The sequence below is a fragment of the Danio aesculapii genome, chromosome 4 (genome assembly GCF_903798145.1).
Source record: "Danio aesculapii chromosome 4, fDanAes4.1, whole genome shotgun sequence".
Taxonomy (NCBI): Eukaryota; Metazoa; Chordata; class Actinopteri; order Cypriniformes; family Danionidae; genus Danio; species Danio aesculapii.
The window spans coordinates 50,008,370-50,029,125 of NC_079438.1; the positions used below are offsets into that span (position 1 = coordinate 50,008,370).

Sequence of the window (20,756 nt, forward strand, 5' to 3'; positions counted from 1 at the left end):
TGTGTTTTCCTGTTGGAAGTAGCCATCAGAGTTTTTTATACAGTTAGTTCACCTAAAAATGTAACATTTCTCACCATTAACTCACACTCCATTAATTCTTTCTTCTGTTGAACACAAACAAGATATTATGAAGAATGCTGAAAAACAAAACAGCCATTGACATCTGTAGTAGGAACAAAAAATACTATGGAAGTCGATGGCTGTTTTTACCTGAAGATTCTTCAAGATATACTTCTATAGTATTGTTTTGTTCGCAGTCCTTTGTGTTGAACAGAAGAAAGAAGTTCAAACAGGTTTGGAGGATGAATAAATGATGACAGAATGTTTATTTTTTGGGTGAACTATCCCTTTAAATCTTGTCCTATTTTGATATTATTTTCATGTAGGATGTGCTATAAATAGAGTTATTGCCTCCCAAAAGCAAAATCGATTTTGATACGAGTCAGTAATTCAGTCTCGCTTCCTGTACAAACCAACATTTGTAATGGAATTTCATAATTATAGCCTTTGGTCTTCAGTAGTGCCTGTGAGTGTCTGCTTTTACCCATTGTAGCTGATGACTGCAGGAAAATGTATTGTTCTTTATAACTATGATCATTTATCTCTGTGGACATTTTGTCATTGAGAGAACAATGTTTACAAATTCATCAAAATCTCCAGTCTTAGCAGCTTGGCTGAATTATTTAACCTCCTGTCAATTTTTCATTCTTCTTCAAATAAGTGCAGTTTAAGTGCCCTTAATAGGGGACACTTCAAGATCAACAAAGCACTCATGCATCCCGAACGTTCTTTATGCCAGAAACTGATAGCAAAAGCTGCAACTAATGACTTGACAAGATGCATTTTTTTCAATGAAAAGCCCTGATCTACAGTGTCCAGCCGTGGGTGCTGGTGTGCGGCTGTCAGGCAGATGGTCAGCAGGTTGCAGGCAAGATTCAGTACAGTCTCCAGGGAGAGACAGAATGCCAGTGAACGGAGGCCTTTCATCCTCCATCAGGAGCCTGCTGACGCCCGTCAAGTGAAGCTCCTCTCGACTAACAACTAGCCAGCGGCCTGCCGGCAGACCCTGCTGCGAGGACAAACCTCCAGTTACAAGCTGAGCCACGCGCATCTCCAGACTGAGCTGGAGAGAGTATCTGATGTAATGGAATGCTGGATTTTTGCCGCATATCATCTGCTATGGTATTTGGTTTTTTGTTATTACGAGGCACTGCTGGAGCGCAATTATTACCATAACTGAATGATTGCTGAAGATTCACAAGACACTGAAGGCGATAGGAATCATAGGAATGAATAATAAAGATTAGATAGATAGATAGATAGATAGATAGATAGATAGATAGATAGATAGATAGATAGATAGATAGATAGATAGATAGATAGATAGATAGATAGATAAATAGATAGATAGATAGATAGATTAATCAAATATAACACAGATAATAATCAGATTAATAGAGTAATGGATTAGACAGAACAGTACGAACAAAAGAATAAATGAACAACAACAAATGATGGATGGATGGATGGATGGATGGATGGACTACAGAAAGATTGAGAGAATAAACAACATAAAAACAGAACAAACAAACAATGAAAGACAGAAGATATGAATGACCAGAGATGACAGAACAAAAGAATGAAAAACGAAAGATAAAATTAATAGAAAGAGCAGAACAGGACAAACTAAAGAATGAATGAACAAATGATAGATATTTATGGATAGATACACATCTATGGATGGATGAATGCATATCTATGGATGGATATCTATGGATGAATGGATGATTATTGATGGGTGGATGGATGGATATCGATGAATAGATGAATATGGATGGATGTGGATGGATATCTATGGATGGATATCAATAAATGGATGGATATCTATGGACAGATGGATGGATATCGATGGTTGGATGGATGAATGGATACCTATAGATGGATGGATGGATGAATGGATATTGATTGATATGCATGGATGGATATTGATGGGTGGATGGATGTCTATGGATGGATGGATATCTATGGATGGATGGATAGATAGATATCTATGGATGGATGGATAGATAGATATCTATGGATGGATGGATACCTATGGATGGATGGATATCAATAGATGGACGGATGGATGGATATCGATGGTTAAATAGATGAATGGACATCTATAAATGGATTAATGGATATTGATTGATATGGATGGATGGATATTGATGGGTGGATGGATGGATGTCTATGAATGGATATCTATGGATGGATAGATATCTATGGATGGATGGATGGATATCGATGAATGGATGGATAGATGTCAATGGATGGATGGATATCGATGAATGGATGGATAGATGTCAATGGATGGATGGATATCAATGGAAGAATGGATATTGATGGATGGATGGATGGATGGATATCATTGGATGGATAAATATCTATGGATGGATGGATTGATATTGATGGTTAGATAAATGGATGGATGGAAGGATGAATGTTAATAAATATAGATGGATGGATATCTATGGATGAATGGATGGACGGACGGATATCTATGGACAGATTATAGATCGACAGACAGACAGACAGACAGACAGACAGACAGACAGACAGACAGACAGACAGACAGACAGACAGACAGACAGACAGATAGATAGATAGATAGATAGATAGATAGATAGATAGATAGATAGATAGATAGATAGATAGATAGATAGATAGATAGATAGATAGACAACCTACAAAATTATTAAACGAATGAATGATAGAACAGTAGAGAAAGAGAACAAACAAAGTATAGGGAAACGACTGAAGAAATTAAAGAATAAAGAACAGAACAAAAGAATTATAACAGTATAAACAGGCACAAGCTCAAAAGCTGAATTTGTAAATCTAGAATAAAGATCATTTATTATTGATCATGTTTGTCCAGCATTATTCATACTCCAAAGAGAGAACAGTCTGCAGAAAATCCAGAGATTAATATTGTTATACATAGATTTTCATACTGCAGTTGAGGTATTTTCTTTGGATTTATGTACAATTTGTAAATGAAGCTAATCTTTAGAGCTAGCACTTAGCACACTCTTACACACCACCCTATGGTTTTCATGCACGCAATATGAATTTAAATCCAGCTTGTGACCTTTTCCAGACCTAATACTCGCTCTTCATCCATCATTTCCCAATTGACAACTCTGGCTGTCCCTACTCTACGCAATAAATAAAAGAGTAAGGAAATGATGATAAGTGTTGTCCATCACACACAAACTGATTTGGTTAAAGCATCTCTAATGTTTATGCAGAGATTAATTCTATTATTTATGGCTGATCAATGGTGTGGATGTGAGTGTGTGGGTTTGAGTCTCATTAATGCAGTGCAGCTGTTGATGTATGGTGTTTACAGAGAGCGGGTGATCGGAGTCTGGCTCAGTGGCATGGACTCGCTCCAGCCCGCGCTCTACTCTAAACACTTGCAAAACTAGCGTCCGCTCCAAAACTCAGACATAAACATTGCACACACACACACACACACACGAGAAACATCCACATTTCACAACACTACAAACAGAAATTCAGAATGCTAAAATACATTAATACATGTATTTCTCAATTTAATTAAATTGTATAAATATTAGAGGTTATGTTTAACATTTAAAGTAATATAGATTGCGGCCAGAATGAATGGTCAAACAAACAATACAGAGAGAACAAACAAATGAATGTGGGATGGATGGGTGGATGGATGAATGGACAAACAGATGGGCAGATGAAATGGATGGATGGATAAAAAGATGGATGGATGGATGGATAGATAGATAGATAGATACATAGATAGATGGAGTTTATGGATAGATTGATACAAGGATGGATGGATGGAATTTAAGAATGGATAGACAGACAGACAGACAGACAGACAGACAGATAGACAGATCAATAGATAGATAGATAGATAGATAGATAGATAGATAGATAGATAGATAGATAGATAGATAGATAGATAGATAGATAGATAGATAGATAGATAGATAGATAGATAGATAGATAGATAGATAGATAGATAGACTGATGAATGATAGATGGATGGACGGACGGACGGACAGACGGACGGACAGATAGATAATAGATAGATAGATCAATGGACGGACGGACGGACGGACGGACAGACAGACAGACGGACAGACAGACAGATAGATAATAGATAGATAGATCAACGGACGGACAGACAGATAGATAGATAGATATGGATGGATGGAAGATAGATGATAGATAGATGAATGATAGAATGATAGATGGATGTATGGATGGATGGATGGATGGATGGATGTAGATAGATAAATCAGACATAACTAGTAATGCATAAATTAATATTAGTTGTATTTGCAGACTCACAGCTTCAGTGTGAATGGGGTGCACAGAGAACAGCAGTGCGGTGAGGAAGGAGAAGTTGCTGTCCTCGAACACACACTGCTGGCAGGTGTACATGAGCAGCGCTGTCACCACGCAGTGCAGGAACACATTCACCAGGTGGAAGAAGAACGGAGTCAAGCCGCCCAGCAAAATGTTCAACCTGAAAAAGAGAGCGGCAGCAGTAAGACTAGGGGCCTGTAGCATGAAGCTGGATTAGTTTAGTTTGCACCATCCTTGGGTTTTAGATAACATGACGGCAGCTTGACTGTAATCAGTCTTTGTTGCCATGGTGTTATAGAGAAGCTGAGCTGAACTGCCTTCATGGTACCTAAAATGCTGAATTGGTCTAAACTAAACAGAAAATGTATTCATTCTTTTTGTTTATTTTGTAGATAACTGACCAATAAAAAATACATTAAAATAAAGATACAAATTATACCGAATACAATGTTACAAAAGAGTGTTTTTTTCCAACAAAATTAGGCTTCATGAAGTGGTCAAAAATCGTTTCAGTGTTTACTGGTGCTATTTTTGTTTTTTTTCGTCTATTTTTTTCAGTCTTATCAGGTAACACTATAAAGTAATTCAAAATTTTACTTTGTGAGTCGTTCTTTTTAAGAGATTGTTGCAGTTGTTGTAGCTACTAAATCATAATAACAGGAACAGAAATAAATCGCAGATGTGTGTTGCAATAAGCTACAACAAAAGGCACAAATTTGACAGTTTTGCAACTTTAAAGTGCTCCACAGATTATTCAAATAAAACGATCTATTGTTGCACAATCATGTCAGCATTTTAGTGACTTTTCCACATGCAGCATTATCTATTGAAGATAAACCATTAGTGACGATACTACTATTTATAAACTACAGTGGCACCGCCAGTATTTTGGAGCCACATTACCAAGGATACTAAAGTACCGGTAAATTGTGCAACCCTAGTGTGAACATCTGCATTTCTGGACTGACTTGTGCAGCATGATCTTTTTTTTAAGCAGCTAGACAAATTACTTTGGAGAGGAAAGTTGCAGGTTCGCAGAACTAAAGTCAAAACAAACAGACATGACTGTGGTAAAACCTCTGCAATTTGACCTTGCAATGTTTTAGCACAGGAAGCCCTTAAAGAAAACGAGAGCAAGGAAACTAAACAAATGAATGAATGGCGAGACAAACTAATGACAGAACAAACAAAAACAAGGAAAAGATTGAACAAATGTTGATACGAGTGACTTAAACTACAGACAGATGAAATATAAACGATAGAACAAACATAAGAATGAACAAATGACAAAACAAAGGAACAAACTGGCAACAGAACAAACAAAAGAGAGAAAAACACACAAAATCTACAGACAGAACAAATAAAAACAGGCAAAAAGCAAAACAAACAAAGGAACAAATTAACTTAACAACTAATGACAGAACAACTGGACAACAAAGCAAACAAAAAATAATATATAAAACAGACTTTGGAGAGGAAAGTTAAAAAAGTCAAAACAAATGGCCGTGGCTGTGGAAAACTCTGATGGTCAATAAATACATTTGCTCGATGTTTTAGCACATAAAGCCCTTAAAGAAAACGAGAGCAAGAAACCGAGAGAGACGAGAGAAGGGAACAATTAGCCTAAAGCGATGCAACATTAATGAGCTTCATGGTCACCTTGGCTGAGGAGAGATTGAATTAAAATTTAGCAGCAGTGCCAGAGGCAGAACATGGCATGGAATATGATGGACATGAAGTCATTTAAAAATCAGGATAAAAATCTGATCAGTTTTAAAATGACTTCAGGAAAATGAAAAGACCACAATGATATTATTTATTGCTGAAACTTTCAAATTAAATGCTTAATTTATATTATAGCCATTTCAAAATAATATACATTTACCCACACTGAAAAAAAGTATTCATTGGATTTAATACTTTAAGATAAGTGGTTCCAAACAATTGATACGGGCTGAATTTAAACAAACAAATCAATTTTAGTGATGTTCAACTTAATCAGTTTGTTTAAATTCAGCACATACTGTATAAATTGTTTGCAAACACTTATCTTAAAAAAACGTAGTAAATCCAACGAATTTTTTTTTTTCAGTGTATTTTAATAATGAGTGCCTATTTAATTACGTGTATACTCAACAAAAAAAAATTATCTAAATAAAGTATTTTCAGATTTGATACATACTTACATACATATACATACACACACATATATATATATATATATATATATATATATATATATATATATATATATATATATATATATATATATATATATATATATATATATATATATATATATATTATTGGCTCGAGGCTGCAGGCCGAGTGTCTTAGTGTCCCAACAGTGACGATATACAGCTAAAATTGCAGTGCAATGGGTGTGATTTGCGTTTATACAACAGTTTTATAGCATAATCGTGTATATAAAACCGAAATTCAAACACAAATGTGACTTTGGAGCTAGTATTTGAAGGATTCTCAAGCATAATGTCTAAATGATGAAAAACAAGTGATTTTGCTCACATTTTAAGATTATAAGGCTGAACGGCATGAAATGCCATCAGTCTACAGAGATTTTTTAGTATTTCGTTGCAATCAGATCACAAAAATTAACCTCGAAAAAGCCTGAGCAGGGCAATCACTACCAGATTACTATGGTGTAAATACAGCACTACAAATTACAAAAGAGAGAGATCCACCTAGAATGTCAAGTATTTGTTCTGTAATGATTTATTCAGCTGTTGTTTGAAACGTACGCTGAAAAAAATGTTGTTTTCTCCCCTAAGGACTTATGTGGTCTCTGTCGCCATCTTGTGGCGAAACATCAACTGTCTTTGCTCTGCTCAGTATGACAAGCTGATGGCTGCTAATGCGCTGAATCATTATGAATATTTTAAAATAGGCATTATCCTTATAAATAAATTGCATAGTTGCAATCTAAACAACTACATTCTCACCTAAAATAGCCTCAAAAATACATTAGGTTGTCCAACAGCTGCAATATTTGTCAAACTGTAGTTCTCTGCTTGCCACTCGTGTGGGTGGAGTTAAGAGGCTGTACGAGTGCTGATTTTAATTTAATATCTCACAGCTATCAGCCAATCAGATTCGAGAACCAGACAGAACTGTTATAAAAATATATATATAATTTTTAATTTTATTATGCACTGTATATTTCTTATATTTACCATTCTCCAACTTTACCATGAATAGCATACCAACTAAAATCCAGTAAACTCACGATCCTCGATCATGACAAGATTTTTGACTCCAATAAAAATGATTTTGGATGAACTTGAGTGTGAAATGCACAAGTTGTAAGACTCTGTCAACATAAATGGCAGAACACAGTGCACTTCAAGACCTAAAAGGCATTATAAGCATCCATGAAGGTTATACATGAGTCACTGATACACCTGCCACTTAACATTTAGCTTGAAGCCTGACGTTTGGCCCACAAAATAAAAGCGAGAGCAAATGGATGGCGATGGAAAAAGGTGACAGTTAATGAAATGATGGAGCGAAAGAGAGGGACTGGCAAACAGTTTATACATCTGCAGGCAATAATAAGCCTGTGTTTATTTAACTGCCGCTGATTAATGTGACACCGAGACGCCAGTGTGTGCATTACAGTCTCGACAGGGGAACAAGAACACATCTTCAAGTCTCATCGGAGCAGAGGATAAAATCTAGCTGTCCACAGTTTTATAGTTTAGTTTAGGAGCCTTAGTGCGTTATAGAGTAAATTCCTGCTAAACAAGAGAATAACTGGTGACCAAATCAACTATTTTATTAGGAAAAATATGAATGGAAAAACTTCCCTTAATTCATCATTCAACAACATATAAAAAAATTGATCCACATGTTGTGATATTCCATGTACTCTTCAATTTTACCCTATGTATTAGCAATTCACTTATATACTGTATATAAAACTTGTATATGTCTTTACAAAACTTTCCAATTTTACCCTATGTATAAACAATTTGCCATATACTGTATATAAAACTATATGTTTCTTTACAAAACTTTCCAATCTTACCCTATGTATTAGCAATTTGCCATATACTGTATATAAAACTATATGTTTCTTTACAAAACTTTCCAATTTTACCCTATGTATGAGCAATTTGCCATACACTGTATATAAAACTATATATTTCTTTATAAAACTTTCCAATTTTACCCTGTGTATTAGCAATTTGCCATATACTGTATATAAAACTATATATTTCTTTATAAAACTTTCCAATTTTACCCTATGTATTAACAATTTGCCATATACTGTATATAAAACTATATATTTCTTTATAAAACTTTCCAATTTTACCCTATGTATTAACAATTTGCCATATACTGTATATAAAACTATACATTTCTTTATAAAACTTTCCAATTTTACCCTATGTATTAGCAATTTGCTTATATACTGTATAAAAAATTATATATTTCTTTACAAAACTTTCCAATTTTACCCTATGTATTAGCAATTTGCTGTATATAAAACTATACATTTCTTTATAAAACTTTCCAATTTTCCCCTATGTATTAACAATTTGCCATATACTGTATATAAAACTATATATTTCTTTATAAAACGTTCCAATTTTACCCTATGTATTAGCAATTTGCCATATACTGTATATAAAACTATATATTTCTTTATAAAACTTTCCAATTTTACCCTATGTATTAACAATTTGCCATATACTGTATATAAAACTATATATTTCTTTATAAAACTTTCCAATTTTACCCTATGTATTAGCAATTTGCTTATATACTGTATAAAAAATTATATATTTCTTTACAAAACTTTCCAATTTTACCCTATGTATTAGCAATTTGCTGTATATAAAACTATACATTTCTTTACAAAACTTTCCAATCTTACCCTATGTATTAGCAATTTGCCATATACTGTATATAAAACTATATATTTCTTTATAAAACTTTCCAATAATATGAATTGTGTCTATTTTGAGCACGCTAATTTATGGATAATTTTAATACTTACATATTGATACTAACAACCACCCCAAAAGAGTCGTTTTGATTTCAGAGGGACTTTAAAGGCTCTGCTTCTCTGAGCTTCAACTATCTGTGCATGTCTGAGAAAGACAGCTGAAGTTTTTCAAGAGTCTGTGTCAAGACGGCATCAAAGAGCAGATAAAAGACAGGAGGATCAAGCAGAGGTACAAGAGAGCAGCTCACAGCTCTCTCTCTCTCTCTCTCTCTCTCTCTCTCTCTCTCTCTCACACACACACACACACACACACGCTGAGCTCAAGGGGATTCACTTTATCTCTTCTCTAACTCATACACACACAGCAAAGAAAGAGCTGATACGCTTCAAGACTGACAGACACCAAATGACTAGGGTTACCTTCAAACTTTGGAAAATATCTTGATGAAAGCACAAGCAAGAGATAATATTGCTACCATTCATTCATTTTCATTCGGCTTAGTCCCTTTATTCATCTGGGGTGCCCACAACGGAATGAACTGCCAACTTATCCAGCATATGTTTTACTCAGCGAATGCCTTTCCAGCTGCAACCCAGTACTGGGAAACATCCACACACTCTCACATTTACACACATACACTACGGCCAATTTAACCTATTCAATTGACCTATCGCGCATGTCTTTGGACTGTGGGGAAAGCGGAGCACCAGAGGAAACCCACGCCAACACGGGGAGAACATGCAAACTCCACACAGAAATGCCAACTGACTCAGCCGGGACTCGAACCAGCGACCTTCTTGCGATGAGGCGACAGTGCTAACCACTGAGCCATTCTAAAAATAAATTAATTAATTAACCAGTCCTAAAGTGACTGTCAGTATGTTATCAGAAAGCAAGATTCCCATGCACTGAAGACCCAGGCAGTGATTTATAGAGAAGCCTCCGAGAGCAGGAAGAGTCTGGCTGCTCCAAAAATAAGAGAGCTAAAATATGACGCGCAGAGTAGGCTGTTAATTGCCCTGCTATAAATACACAACGCCTCCTTTCCGTCTATAAGACACAAAGTCCTCGTCAGCCGCGCTCTCGGTGCTTTTACCGGTGTGAACGTGGATCAGCCGCGCGCGCGCGCTTGATGCTGCGGAGCGTCAGACGCGCGCGCCATATGGAACATGACGTCATCGACGGAGAAACGCCCCGCGCTCTGGATCTGGAGTCAAAACACACGAGCTTATCTCAGACTGTCTGAAACTCCTACAGCTCTGTTCAGTGTCATTCTTCGACACTTTTTTGTTGTGTATTTACTTTGGGGGGAAAAGTAACTTCGAACAGCTGTTGTATTTGAACTGCGCAACAAGTGTTTGCTTGCATTGTTTGCGTGTCAACAGCTGCGCGACACTGAGCGTGAACGCGGATTTGACGTTTTTACTTGAACTTGACGCTCATGTTCTTGAACTTCGTCTGCGATTTTATGGTCATGCGTCTATGACGTCGCGGAATGAGCGTTGCGTTTTAAGGGCGGTGTGTCTGTGTGGCTGCTGTGCGCTTTATGGATGCAGACTGCAGCATTATGGATGCTAAACGTGCAAAAGTCGCAATTCTGCTTAAAAAATAAGCATTTTCAATAACTCTTTATGATTATCACCCTTGCGTAATACTACATATAGCCTAGGGTAAATAGTCACAAACAAACTCGCACACACACTACGCGCGCGCACAGACAGACAGACAGACACACACACACACACACACACCCCCCAGCAAGCATTTTTTTTTTTAAAGATGTCTAATAGATGTCTAATAGACGTCTAAACATAGTCGTCTTGGCTAAAACAAGGCTAAATTTGGGCTGTCTATCTAATAGACGTCTAAAATATGCCAAAACTAGACTAGCCATCAAATAAAAAGAAATGAATAACTACACATAGTCTGTCTAGCCTGCCTATTTGACGACTAGTCTAGTTTTGGGCAATTCTTAGTTGTCTATTAGATTTTCACTGACAGCCCAAGCCTTGCTGTAGCCAAGCTGTCTACATTTAGATGTCTATTAGACGTCTATTAAACAAAATTGTTTGCTGGGATATATAGGCTATTATAGGCTAATTAATAAGAAAAATATGTTCTTTTTATTAAATCAAAACTTTACATAAAATGCATTGCATCTTTCTGTTTTCTAGAATAGCATACTTGATTAAATGTGATTGTTCATATTCCATGTTTAAAATCTCGTATACGTGTACTTGTGTGTATAAAACAGACAATAGCCTAACACTATTGCGACAACTCTTATTTAACTGTAAATAGTTTTTTTTACTTATCATAAATCATTTTTTTAAATACAAAGTGCATGCAATGTGTTTTAACTTAAAAAGTAACTGTTTATAGATGGATGAAAGTCAAATAAATAAATAAATCAAAGACATTTGCATAATGAAAATATCAATTATTTTTAATTATTGATGGAGTATAAAAACTTCATTTATTATTACCAATGTTTTTAAATCTGCTAATATTTATGCGAGTTAATTAGTTACATCTGCAATCTGTTAGTACTGTTATCTTTATAGCGTCCTGTTTTATGCCATGCCACAGATATCATCTTTCAAAGGAATTAAACAGCTCAGATCACGTGACTCCAGCAATACAAGCGTTCTCCTAAAAGTTACCAACTTGCATGAAAAACTCCATTTAGACTCCACAAACTCAAAAACATGCTTGTTTGTTCTAAAGAAAACAACAACTTCAGCAGGAGTGGGATGCTGGATGCTTACTTGAAAGTGAGGATGCAGAGCGGACGGTAGGATTTGTGGCTGGTGTTATCAGCCATCCGTTTGCCCCAAAAGTCATTGGTGAAGATGCTCCGGAGGCTGGAGCCCGGTCTGACATCTGGATTATTGGTGATGGCCCATATATCATCATGCACGAACTCGCCCCAGAGAGAGTTACTGTAGCAGAGCGCGCACACCGCCACCAGCGCGGCGTACCGGAGCAGCCGGACTCCCGCTCCCGGCCTCGGCAGCGCGCAGAGCCGCCGCCGCACCGGGGGAGGAGCGCCTTTGGTCCCTCGGTTGTTTGCTGTCATGTCGGTCCCCGTCTCGCATGCTGCTCGTAGGAGCCAAGGAGAGGAGATGTGTCCCGTTCCATAGCCTGTGCGCTGCGCTGGAGCCCGGGCAGCGGATCAGGTCTGAATGCGTAATATCAGCGAGTGTGGATGTGTATAAGGTGTTGAAATCTATGCAACCCGCCTACCAGCGCATGCGCAGAAGATACTGAGAGAGAGAGAGAGAGAGAGAGAGAGAGAGAGAGAGAGAGAGAGAGAGAGAGAGAGAGAGAGAGAGAGAGAGAGAGAGAGAGAGAGAGTAAATGAAGAGAAATGAGCTGTGTGAGAAAGAGGAGGGAATAAAAAACAGATTGAAAGACAAACAAATAAAAAACTAGAGTGGGTGGAATAAAAAATGTTATGATTTTATTGTCATAAATGTTTGACTTTACTATTATTATTAATTTTAATGGTCCAATAGTTACATAATGTATTTACTAATATGAACAAACTATTCGTAATACATTTATCAGGGTATTTATTCATGTAGTTGAATGCTAGTTCATGTTACTGAAGTTAAAGTCAGTTCATGTTAACTCACAGTACATTAACTAATGTTGAACTATGATTAATAAATGCTTTACAAGGTTATTCATACTTCGTTCATGTTAATAGAATAGGAAATGTTATGACATTGTAATAAATATTTAACTTTTAATGTAATATTTTACTTTTTATACTTGTGTTTACCTTATATTTGTGGTAACAACAGCCAGTAAGTTGTTGGGAATTAAACTAAAGAGCATTAGTAGTATATACAAAGAAAGAGTACTAAATAAGGCTATCGTAATTGTCAATAATGAGAGGCATCCTTTATCATGCACCTTCTAATTTTTACCATTAGGTCATTGATATTGTGTTCCCAGATGTGTAAGAAATAGGACAGAATTATCATTAATACCGCAAGCAATTAAGTTTTTTAATTCCTCCTCTCTCAGTAGCAGTTGATGGCTAGTAGACCGGATATTTATTTAGAGTAGTGGTAGCACGTTTTTATATGATTTATTTGTAGAAAATATCCAAAATGTGTGCAAAAATTTCCCTACATGGACAAATAAAGTTGACTGACTATTTTTAACCAAATAAATGACTGAAGAAAATTCTGCAAGCACTCAAACACCAAAACCAAAGGGACACCAGCGAAATTAAGCGACAAGCAGTTTACTGAAGGCAAACGTTTCTGTTTGGCATTGACGATAATATAACAATAAAACATTGGCCTTTTGTTCAGTAAACTGCTTGCTGCTGGTGTCCCTTTGGTTTTTGTTGTTTGAGAGTGTGTGGACTTTTCTCCAGTCATTTCACTGTTTTGGCATTTTTTGGTTTATGCACCTATTGGCTCATTATTAAAGGTTCAGTGAGTGTTTGGTTGTTTTCTTTACCTTTTTTTCTGCAATTGATATTTATATACCGTAATAGCTATCATTTTTATCACGGACAAAACAAAGATGACTACAGTAAAATGTTATATTAGTCATTTACTAGTCTAGTTTGCAATTATTACCATTATACTGCTAAATCTTAATAATGAAACACTAAGGGCTCTATTTTAACGATCTAGGCGCAAAGTCTAAAGCACATGGCGCAAAAGCAGGTCCGAATCCACTTTTGCTATTTTAAGGACGGAAAAATACGCTGTGTGCCCTGGCGCATGGTCTAACAGGGTTGTGCTTATTCTTTTAATGAGTTACGGGTGTGTTTTGAGAATAAACCAATCAGAGTCTCATCTCCCATTCCCTTTTAGATTCAGTTGCGTAGTGCCATGGCACATTCGCCTATTTACATGGAGGACTTTGTGAGTGAAATAAATGAACGCTTCATTAGTGAGAAAACAGTTAAACAGACCATCTGCAGCGCGAGAATAAAGAATGAGCCTCCTCCAATTGGCCTTTACTTTCTCTTTCATTTCCTTATCCACAAAAGAGAGGTGTTGTGCACTCCACTAAAGACATCCATTAGCCTTCATATTTAGTTTCGTTTGTCAAGCACAAATATTTGTTTCAAAACTATTTTTAAATTCAGTTCTAATTTTCAGCAAACGAATAAATGAACAATAATAATGAAGTGTGCTCAAATAACTTTACATCCAACTTTACGTTACATCCAAACACACGTCCTACGCCCCATATGCTCCAAAACCTGACAGGTGGACAAATCTAAGCTTGTTTTTATTAAAACAAATATAAATATGCATATAATAAATAATACTACTACTAATAATAATAACATTATAGAAAAGCAAGCTGTCGTGAATAAACTGATAAAAAGCCCCTGAGATCATGAAGGCATGGAGGCAGTGGTTTTTATATTTATGTAAAAAATTATAATTTTTGTATTATTTTAATTCCTTAATACTTTCTCATTTGTAAAGATATTTGTGTATTGCTGTACATCCTGTGTGTATTAAGCAATGTGTAAACGAGGCACACAGCTAACGCATTGCGCTGGACTTTAGACCTGCTTTCAGCTGGTCTGTTGTACAGCCTATTTCAGTTCCTCAAAATAGCAACGTGGCAACAATGTGCCTTAACACACCTCTTTTCTAGTCTGAAACACCCCATGAGTCCACAAAGTGGCGCAAAAGGATTTGCTATTTAAACAACATGGGGGAAAATGGGAAAATTAGAGTTGCGCTCGTTGCGCACGTCTTGCGCCTTATGTATGATAGAGCCCTAATGTTATTATGCTGTGTGTATGATAGAGCCCTAATGTTACTAACTAATTTACAAGTAAAAATTGGTTTGCAGTTATTTATTAGTTGATACCAAATGTAAATGATGTGATTTAAATATTTAAATATTAATAATCATATAAAATAGCTGATAATAACCAAAAGAACAATAGCAAAATATAGCTCATAGCAGTCTAATATAATAGTCAACCAGTTTGCCGTTGTTAACATTAATGGTGAAATTTGAAGTATATGTGCCATAATGGTTTTGTCAAAATAATCAACAATTGGTCCTATATGTCATTTGTTAAATGTAATTAATATATATAATGTTGTAAAACATATCGAAAAATATATTCTGCTTCATATTCCAATTTAAATTTCGTATAAACTGTAGTAACCAAATATACATTAAACTAAATGTCAAAAAAAGAATCTGAAAGTATCTTACATTGTTGATAAGAATTTCCACAATTTGTTATGGTTACAGTGAAATATTTTAGCAGAAACCATGACTACCAAGGTGACATTTTGGAGGAGAGAAAGCGAGAGATAAATGCAAATTATGGAGTGCATGAGCGTGAGCGCAGGCTGGAAATCAATAAAGAGCTGTGGGATATTTCACACAATGATTGCTCTGCCTTGATCGTGACCTGCGCTTCCACACACAACCAGTCATGAGCAAATTGGACTTGCTAATGGAACAGGAAGACAGGGATAATGAATCATTATGATAACCGCACTTTTAAAGATACGGTGATGGCTGAACATCTGGCTAAACATGATTCGTCTTTTATGCGAGAAATGTGTAAATGGCCCTTCTGGGGGGCTGTTTAAAGACATCTGGTGGCTCCCTGTGGTCAGCTCATGCTCACATCCAGACTCAACAGCACAACTGACGGCTGCTGATGCTGCATTTCTGCATTCTGCAATTATTTTCATGACAATCGAGCACTTTTAAATCCTCCTTACCAACTGTCTGCAGTGTAGCAACAGCAAAACCTGAGAAAGAAACATTTCATTATTTAAATGATTTCATGTATATTATTGTAAGGTGCACGTGATAAATAATAAGATGTTTCATAAATATTATAATATTGAAAACATATAATATATTAAATCAATCAATAAATCATTGATCTATCTATCGTTCCTTGTGTATGTCTATCAATCCATCGATCTATCAATCCATGTATCTCTCCATCCATTCATCCATCTATATCTATCATCCATCCAATTTATCCATCCACCCATGTATCTATCCATCCATAATCCATCCACCAATCCATCTATACACCCATGTATCTACCCATCCATTTTTCCATGCATCTAGCCATCCACCAATCTATCTGTCCATCCATCCATCTATCCATACATCCATCGATTTATCCATTATCCATGCATCTATTCATCCACCCATGTATCTATCCATCCATCCACCAATCCACCCATGTATCTATCCATCCATCCATCCATCCACCAATCTATCTATCCCTCTGTCCATCCATCTATCATCATCCATTTATCTAACCATACATCCATCAATTTATCCATTATTCATGCATCTATCCATCCACCCATGTATCTATCCTTCTATCCATCCACCAATCCATCCATCCACCAATCTATCTATCCATCCATCCATACATCTGTCCATCCATCCATACATACATCGATTTTTCCATTATCGATGCATCTATCCATCCACCCATGTATCTATCCATCCATCCATCTATCATCCACCAATCTATCTATCCCTCTGTCCATCCATCTATCATCATCTATTTATCTATACATACACCCATCAATTTATCCATTATCCATGCATCTATCCATACACCCATGTATCTATCAATCCATTTTTCCATCCATCCACCAATCTATCCATCCATCCATCCATCCATCCATGTATCATCTATCCATCCATCCATTTATCTATCTATCATCCATCCATTTAACCAACTATCTATCCAGCCATCCAGCCATCCATCTAAATAGTTTTAATAAATTTCTAATAACTGCTTACTTTGGCAAGTTATTTTGCTAGATACTAATATTTAGCTTAAAGTGCAATTCAAAGGCATAATTGGGTTAATTAGAAAAGTCATCGGACAATAGTATTTTTCTGTAGCCAACAAAAAAAAAAAATCACTTTGACCTTAAATAAATAAATAAATAAATAAAGAGCTTAATTATGTTTTTATCCAGCCAAGCTAAAGAAAAAAAAGATAGCTAAATATTGTGAAGATGTCCTTGCTCTGTTAAACATCACTTGAGAAATATTTTGGGCTAATAATTTTGCCTTCAGCTGTATAGGGTGAAATATGCTAAATTTTCCGCTCAGAAAATAAACAACAGATGATAATATGATTACATAATCACATTAAAAAACAGCAAAAAACACAGTGTTATTATAACCTTTATGACTTAAGTTAATTTTGAAAACTGACCATTACAAAAACAAACTTTGAAACATACAAACATGTGACAGCTATAAACATCGTCCTTCTGACATCAAGCCAGTGCAACATTTCATCTGTTCGGGCAGAAAAATGCCTATGCATCTCTGAAGGCACTGACCAACATGGCAAATCCCTCCATCTGAGCGTCAGTCTTAAGCGATATCCGTCCATCCTCACTGTTTTCTTACTGACTCGTAGCAAATGGAGGAGAGACTGAGAGAAATAGAATATATAACATTCAATTACTCACACACACACACACACACAATCCTTCTGCACACACACACACACAGTTCTGTACAGATGTGCAGACACACAGGTTTGAGGGACCCAGAGTAACCTCTTTGACCTCATCAAGTCCTTCCTGACCAGTTCCTGCTAAGAGTCTTGGTTCTGAAGAGCTTGCTTTGGGTCCTGGGTTAAAGATGCCACCCATCCTGACTGAAATGCGACCAGAGTTCAGGCTGTTTCCGCTGTCTGAGCTCTTTGCAGAACCAAATCCAAAGTGTCAGATCTCTCTGAACAACAGCCACGTCTCTGTGGAGAGAGGATGAGACGACCTCCAATTATTTCAGAAGTGACTAGAGTAGTTAAGATGACTATTTTGATGTTGATAGCCAAGTCTGAAAGTTTAAAACCACTTTCGAAAAGCTCAAAGTATGAAGCTTTTCCTGAGGGAAGTCGGAGAAAGTCACGTTGCTTGCTTTTTTAACAATGTGCTATCGTGAAATAGCATATTAACCATGATGCATGTTATGTACATGTTGCTAACATGTTTTATGTAAACAAACTGTTAGCATAAATTAACACATTTTACCATTAATTAGCAATTTGTAAGCATATACTGCTAACATGTTTCTAACATGGTTAACACATTTTTGACATGAATTAGCATGTTGTTAGCATGTTTAACATCTCGCTAATCTGAAACATGTTTTATTGTTTTTACATGCTTTACCACATGACAAAAATGTTTTAACATGTTGCTAGCATGTTTCTAACATATTATATTGCTACCATTAATTAATGTTGCTACCATGAATTAGCATGTGTCTGAAATATTAAATATTTTACTAGCATGAATTAACACACAGCTTCATTTTAGCAGGGTTAGCATTAAAGTATGATAAGCATTAGTATGAATTAGCTTGTTAATGATTTATTCAGGTTAACACTGTGCTAAACATGCTAGGAACATGTCACCATGTTTCAAGCATAACTGATCACATTGCTAACATGTTCCTAGCAGGTTTAGCACATTCTTAACCTGAATTAATGTAATAAGCTTGTTGTCAACATGTTTTCTAACATGTTTAGCATTTTCATTTTGAAAAAAAATTAGCTTGTTGCTAGTTTTACAAGTTTCAAAAATGGTTAACATATTGTTAACTAGATTAGCAAGCTGTTTGCTTGTTTCTAACATGACTTCACACGTTGCTAGGATGTTCAGCACATTGTTAACCTCAATTAATGTAATAAGTTTGTTGTCAACATGTTTTCTAACATGTTTAGCATTTTCTTTTGGAAAACAAGTGAGCTTGTAGCTAGCTTTGCAGGTTTCAAAAATGGCATATTGTTAATAAAATTAGCAGGCTGTTTGCTTGTTTTTAACATGAATTAACACGTTGCTAACATGTTCCTAACATGTTTAGCACATTGCCAACCTTAATTAATGTAATAAGCTTGATGCTAACATGTTTTCTAAATTGTTCAGCATTTTTGAAAACTAATTACCTTGTTGCTAGCTTTGTAGGTTTAACATATTGGTTAAATATATTTAACATAAATGGTTAACATATTGTTAACAAGACTAGCAAACTGTTAGCTTGTTTCTAACATGAATTAACACATTGCTAACATGTTCCTAGCGTGTTTAGCACACGGTTAGCCTGAATTAATGAAATAAGCTTGTCGTTAAGATGTTTTCTAACCCGTTTAGCATTTTTTAAATGAATATGTTTGTTGCTAGCTTTGCAGGTTTCAAAAATGGTTAACATATATTGTTAACAAAATTAGCAAACGGTTAGCTTGTTTCTAACATGAATTAACATGTCCAATCATTTAGAAAATCATACAGCAAACTCTGACAGTCTGATCTGAGTTTAGTGGTTGTAGCATGAAATATTTAGCCTCACCATTCAAATAATGCAATATTAATGTTAAATGAAGACCGATGCTTCTCAGACTGCAGTAATGGCTGCTGAAAGTCCTGTGTTACCATTTCAGAAATAAAATATTATTTTAAAGTAGATTCGAACTGTTGCAAGACACAAAATCAGAAGTTTTAACAGCACAAATCTCTCATGATGCTCGTCTCTCATGCTTTGTACATAGCAAATATGCCATTATTACTCTGTAAAAGTGAAGCTCAGTCTCTTGTGAATTAACCCTTGTGTGCTGTTGGGGTGATTTTGAGGTTTGATTTGGCCAAAAATTTCTGTGTTTCAGTAAATGGAATGATCTTTGGTGACAAATCTTATTTTGACAAAATGCTTTGGATTTTTTTTCAAACTCAACAATACACTCAGCAAATGTTCAACCCTTTCGTTATGTTTGTGGCTGTTTTGGCCCCATTGACCTCCATTATAATGACATTCTTAATTGCAAAGCCATGACACCATATAATCATGCATTCTTGATTGTTGGTGGTTTTCCCTGTTGGGAAGAGGTCAAATAAGTGATTTTACTGCTGATTTTATTACTTCATAGAACTCCATATTAAAGAAAGAAACTTTTTTGCACAGGCCTAACTAAATAGTGAATGATGCCAACTGATGATCAACAGTAAATGACAAATTCAACCTCTCCCCAAACAGGAAAAAAATGACCAACAATCAAGAATGCATGATTATTTGGTGTCATTGCGATAAAAAAATGTGGTTATAATGGAAGTCAATGGGGCAAAAACAGCCACCAACATAATGAAAGGGAAGTCAATTTGAACAACAAACAAGATTTAAAGCAGTGTTTGTTTATCCAGTGATCGGCGTCACTCACCACAGTCCTTTGACTCCTGTGCTTCTCCTCTGCTGCGCCAGGTTGTAGATCTCCTGCAGCTGCTTCCTCTGGTCTTCATTCAGAGGAGACGTGAGCGACTGATACCAGCCTGCATCTGAACTCTGAACACCTGCAACGATAAAACATTTGATCAATTTATT

The 20,756-nt window shown here is 35.9% G+C and overlaps 2 protein-coding genes across 3 annotated transcripts in view; both read right to left on the reverse strand.

The window, feature by feature from the left end:
* The window catches only part of tmtc1 (transmembrane O-mannosyltransferase targeting cadherins 1), a 69,278-nt gene extending 56,689 nt beyond the window's left edge, over positions 1-12,589 (reverse strand). The window contains exons 1-2 of the mRNA XM_056455978.1: positions 12,137-12,589; positions 4,381-4,558 (exon numbers count right to left, since the gene is read on the reverse strand). Of these exons, the coding sequence (XP_056311953.1) occupies positions 4,381-4,558; positions 12,137-12,447 (489 nt within the window). The 5' untranslated portion in view covers positions 12,448-12,589. The remainder of the gene's footprint in view (positions 1-4,380; positions 4,559-12,136) is intronic.
* Positions 12,590-17,542: 4,953 nt separating this feature from the next.
* The window catches only part of ipo8 (importin 8), a 28,403-nt gene continuing 25,189 nt past the window's right edge, over positions 17,543-20,756 (reverse strand). For both annotated transcript variants that reach the window (XM_056455980.1, XM_056455979.1), the window contains 2 exons: positions 20,596-20,725; positions 17,543-18,135 (listed from right to left, as the gene is read on the reverse strand). In XM_056455980.1, coding sequence (XP_056311955.1) covers position 18,135; positions 20,596-20,725 — 131 coding nt within the window. In that variant the 3' untranslated portion in view covers positions 17,543-18,134. The remainder of the gene's footprint in view (positions 18,136-20,595; positions 20,726-20,756) is intronic.